We start from the raw sequence: 5,621 nt of genomic DNA, 5'->3' as shown, positions 1-5,621 counted from the left end.
ATAGTATGTTCTTGGTAAAAAGTAGTTTTAACATTCATTAAAAAAAAATACTAGTTTCTTGGATTTAAAATGTGATTAGGCAGAAATTAAAAATTAAAATAAACTCGTTAAATTTAGTCCAGCATCAAAATATACTGGAATCTCGCCTTAGCTTTCTAATTTCATCATTTTATTATGTAATGATAACAAGTCATTAATGTATCATTTTATAATATAATAATAACAAATCATTTCAATAAAAGTTCTATTTTAATTCAGAAATTGACTCTAATTTCAATTCAGTTTATGATGCTTTCCAAGGAAAAATAATTTATTCTTATGGATTTTTTAAAAATTGAATATTAGAAATTCTTGAATGCATTAAGATAAAATTTGTTTTTTATTTATCTTAAATTTCATAAGGTATGGTAGAGCATATTAGTCTGAATGAAACCCTTTACCATATTGATAATAAAATGGAATAAAATATTTGTTAAATAAAAGAGATATTTTATTTAATTAAGAGAGATTCTCCTCAATGGAATTTCATTTCCTAATTCTCATATATTAAAATCATCAACAAATGCTGACACCTAAGATGTTTTATTTCTAATTCACAAGAGTTTCACGCATATTTTGTAATCAACTATGTATCAATGACTGACTTCATTGAAAGGTTTTATTTTTATCATTTGATTATTTAATGTATTTATTTTTTTTCATTTTAGGCATTTTTCAATCATCGGTACAGATCGTGGACTCGAGGTGGAATTTGTTGATACTACAAATGTTGACTTGATAGAAAAAGCTATAAAACCCAATACAAAGGTAATTAGCAGTATTTTTATTTATTTATTTTTTAGATATAGTCCAGAATACCTGCTTCTATTCCAAAACACATAAAACAAGAAATAACTCACTGATCAATATTTCTTACTGTAATAAAGGAGAGATTTTGATGTATTTCAAAGATTGTGACATAATTTGTAAAAAACATTTTTTTGTTTTCTTTCCACAATTTTTAGGCTACTTTTCCTTTGTTCTGTCCTTTACGTTAACATTATTTAGGTATTATTAGTATATTAGTATATTAGGTATATCAATTGTTAATAACTATCCATATTACACTAGAATATCTAAAATGCACTCTGAATTAAATATAGACACCGTATAGGATTACATATATAAACTAACACATAATTTCTTACCCAACTCATTAAAACCCTCCAATAACAGAATAAGGAAATTACATTAAAAATACAACCTATAGATATAAACACCAGAGAACCAAAGATATATTAATGTAAATATAAATCAATAATATGTATTCCATGTTACTCAATGATATGTATTTTATTCTATTCAAGGTTAAGTATTTTATTGTTATTCAATAATGTTTCGGTCTCCTCCACTTTGATTTGTTTTACCAAAATATAAAATAGAGTAATTATGTAAAATGCAATTAGTATCAAGAAAATTGTATTGTTTAAGGAGGCATCCTAAAACAATATTCTAAATATTGTCCATAATATATTTATGCAATAAGAAAACATGTATAAAAAAAAAAACAATGTTGGGGATATTATCAGAATTAATTATAACTAGTTGTTATTGCTGCTATAACTGATGTGGACTGTATTTGTAAAGGGATTTGAAATAAATTATTCATGGTGAAAAGGAAAAGAAAACTTTTATTCTTGACTAATTCATACAAAAAAAAGTAACTAATAATATGGACAGTTTTGTGTGATCAAATGAGATTGTTATCCAAATGCTACGGAGGAGGTCACATATAACTTTGAGTTTGTCATTGTCCTCAACCTTCAAAGATTGTGCAGCTATAATCCGATCCTAGGGTTCTATTATTTTTTAGTTTTAAGATTGCATCACTAATTTCATCTTCATCTTACAGTTTTATAAATTCAAATAACAAGAGTTTTACCTTCAATATATGGGCCCCAGAAGTTCCTAGAACACTCCCAAAGTGGCTTATCCAACTGCCAAGGATAGTTTCTTAATTCGTAATGAGTGATCCATCCACTCCTTGGTAAGCATTGGTTCTCAGCCTAAATTCCTTATGTAGGGCTTTTACATTTGTCTAGAAGTCTACCTGGCTCCTGAGGTCTTCAATTTCTTTTATCCTTTTTTTTCTTCTGTTCCACTAAAACAATCTTAAATTTGAGACTCCATGAGGAAATTAAACTTAGTAGTACATTGATATGATGGACATTGGGCTGCAAGATGTCAACATTTTTCCCTTTATGATACAGGCTAGTAGAGAAACTACCCTTTGGTAGCATTCTAATAACATTCTACATTAGAAGGTTTTGAGGCCTTCTTCTTTTCAGGCGCTTCGGAGGATTGTCAGGAATAGAAAAGGAAGCAAGGTAACTATTAGATTTGGGAGTTTACAATAGAAGGATTGATATCTGGTTTGGGCTAGATTGGTTAAATATGGAACATTAAGGTCTTCATGGATGATTTTATGTGTGACAAAGTAAGGATCATTGAGGATTTTATGAAGGATTTTGGATTGTAAAGATTGGATACGAGAGGAATTGAAAGGTTCTAGTGAAGCCACAAAGTTCAACTTTATGTGTTCAGATAGGCCTTGTAATGAATTGGAAGTTTATACCGTTTGTCAATAAGTGTTGTAATAGTCGGAATTGACATCCAGTTTCTGGTCTTTTCAGTTTTGTATGAGGATTCATTTGTTTAGATATAGTCCAAGGTAAGCGTATCTGTTAGACAGGAGTAAGAGCTACATTATTAAAGGATACTATAGGGAAGTCAGTAGGTTAACGACGTAGAATAAAGGTGATTTGTTAAGATTTTGGGAAGTAATTAAATGGTTATTATAAACTGCGGCACACATGTGTCATCTGCATATGTGATGAAGATAGTGTTAGGATTGGTTGGGATGTCAGCTGTATAGATTGTGTAGAGAATGGGACCAATGATAATACTTTGAGGAACACCAGCAGACTAAGAGAAGAGTATAAAATGCTGAATTTGAAAAGTGTGTTTAGTTTTTCTAGTGACTACAACTTTGCACAATCTCCATATTGAACAGATTCCTTATTTATTTATTAATACCACAAATTAAGACACAACTAATAGTACAACTAACAATTTAATCATCAATCATTTTTTTTATTTGTTATTTAAATTTGTTACATGTTTTCATAAAATTATTCTAAATTTTATTTTCAGTTGATTTGGATTGAAAGTCCCACAAACCCTACTCTAAAAGTTTCAGATATTCCAAGTATTGCCACTTTAGTCAAAACTAAAAATCAAGGAATATTATTTGCTGTTGACAACACCTTTTTTACTCCCTACCTTCTGGTGAGTGAAAATATTTTCAGTTCAGTTTTTTTTTCTTTTTTTCTTTTCTTTAATACATAATTTGTCCTGTTTAGAAACCTCTTGATCTGGGAGTTGATATAGCTGCTTATTCCTTAACTAAGTACATGAATGGTCATACCGATCTTATTATGGGTGCTATAACTACTAATAATGAGGAAATTAGTAAACGAATTGATTTTATATTGAGTAGTATGTAGTTTATTGTTTTAATATATTTTTTCGAGCTATTTAATTTACTTTTTTATAATTTTTTACTACATTTCTTAATAGCGATGGGATCTGTACCCTCTCCTTTTGATTGTTATCTTGTGAATAGAGGTCTAAAAACATTGGCTCTACGAATGGACAGGCATGTTCAAAATGCAACGGAGGTTGCCAGATTTTTGGAGAATCACCCGCAAGTCGAAAGAGTTATCTATCCAGGTAATTTTAAAGATAAATTAATTTGTGCTTACAAAATAAAGAGTTTCTTTAAGGAATCGTATTATCGTTCTAATGCCAAAAAATTACCATCATTCCATTGTTAGCTGTTAGTCATTATTTTAGAGATGGGCAGTTCAATTAAAACTCAAAATTAAATAAATATTGTCGACTCAAAACATGGAAATTTTATGAAGAATGAGGAAATCCAAGGTTGGAAAACTTAGGTATAACTACTTGGATATTTACAAATTTGGCTTAGATCTGCAGACAGTGTGGGATGAATAGTACCATTCTTGGTTCTCAGCCTTATTGTGCCAAAGTATAATTCAGACTTTCAAAGGATCAAAAATCCTGTGGAGAAATGTCTATTGTTAAATTAAATTTCTTTAATGAATGGAATGTGGTCCGGGTGCAGTCAAAAAAACTTAAATAGTATACCCATTTACTATTTGAGTTTTTTGTACCGCACAACAATCTTTCAGTAAATTTCTTTAACCTCTTAATGCCAGGGATTGATGGGAAGAAGATAAAGGAGGCCGCTGTGGCCGAGCAGGTTGTGGCAAGTGTTACAGAGTGCTTGGTTTCAGATAGTTGTGGGTTAGAATCCCACCTGGGTCAAAAAAAAAAAAATTATTTTCCATATACTGTAAAATGAAATTGACATTCCCATTTAGGGGCTTAGTACAAGTTTTTAATATTTTTAAGTTGATTTTTCTCAAATACTACATTTTTGCTGATGAGTGATATCTGAAAATAAATTTTAACTGATCCAAGTACTGTGTAAATGGGTAGATTTAATGATAGAATAATTTTTTACATCTATTTCACAAAAAAAAAAAAAAATGTTATTTTCCTTTTATGAGTTTTAATTATTTAATTTTTATAAATTTAGTATTAATTTTTTGATGCTGATAGAACTTTCATCGCTTAAAGGAGGTTAGAGAATGATTTGATGACTTTATTTGTTTCATCCTAGGATTGGAATCTCATCCACAATACAATTTGGTAAAAAAACTGAGTAAAGGAGCATCTGGAATGATTGCATTTTATATAAAGGGGGACTTTAAAACTAGTACAGCATTTTTTGAGGCTTTGAAAATTTTTACTCTGGCTGGAAGTTTAGGAGGTTGTGAATCGCTCGCAGAATCACCGTAAGTCTGATTTTTTTAAAGTTACATTAAGTCTTATGGCTAATCCATCACTTTAAAGTAAAAATGTAATTATTTTTGATCTATCAATAACTAATCATGTTCAATAGAAAATAAGTTACTTGATTTTCCAATATTATTTTAATCGAATACATTTTAGACTCAAGACCAGTCATGAATCCATTCGAGAAGATTTGAAACAAAAGTTAGGCATCAATGAAAACTTAGTAAGACTTTCTATTGGACTTGAAACTGCTGCAGACCTCATCGATGACCTCGACCAAGCCCTGAAGATTGCGGCAGCGGCTTCCTAGTCATGTCATGACTGTGTCACAGTGTTAATTATTTTTATTGTTTTATATTTATATACTCTAATTCTATAGCAAGTAAAACTTATATTATAGTAAGTATACTCTAATTCTATATATGTACAATAAATGTTTAAGTACTTATTTCTTTTATTTATAAAATAATTGTGCAATGTATTTTTTTTATAATTCATAGTTTTAAACATGAGCCAATAAAACATCTGTTTTTTCAAGAGTTACTGGAGCAGCTAAAGAATTTGACTATGCTTTATAATTGACGTAACACTCAAAATATCCAATTATAATTTCAGTAAGTTTTCAAATATAGTCTTAGGGAAAGAGGTTTAAATGTTTATTTTATCTATAGTCTTTCAAGCTTAGATTAATAACTAGA

The 5,621-nt window shown here is 29.3% G+C and overlaps 1 protein-coding gene across 1 annotated transcript in view; it reads left to right on the top strand.

Moving 5' to 3' along the window:
• LOC106690853 (putative cystathionine gamma-lyase 2) overlaps positions 1–5,615 on the top strand; it is a gene marked incomplete at its 5' end in the record, with an annotated part of 6,644 nt that extends 1,029 nt beyond the window's left edge. Inside the window, 6 exon segments of the mRNA XM_014436433.3 lie at positions 708–807; positions 3,193–3,327; positions 3,402–3,537; positions 3,619–3,771; positions 4,748–4,922; positions 5,080–5,615. Of these exon segments, the coding sequence (XP_014291919.3) occupies positions 708–807; positions 3,193–3,327; positions 3,402–3,537; positions 3,619–3,771; positions 4,748–4,922; positions 5,080–5,233 (853 nt within the window).
• Positions 5,616–5,621: the final 6 nt, after the last annotated feature.

Source organism: Halyomorpha halys, unplaced genomic scaffold, assembly GCF_000696795.3.
Source record: "Halyomorpha halys isolate HHAL.00 unplaced genomic scaffold, Hhal_1.1 Scaffold1909.1, whole genome shotgun sequence".
NCBI classification, from domain to species: Eukaryota; Metazoa; Arthropoda; class Insecta; order Hemiptera; family Pentatomidae; genus Halyomorpha; species Halyomorpha halys.
The sequence above is the reverse complement of the archived record's forward strand: the minus strand, read 5'-3'. Positions and strand labels throughout refer to the sequence as shown.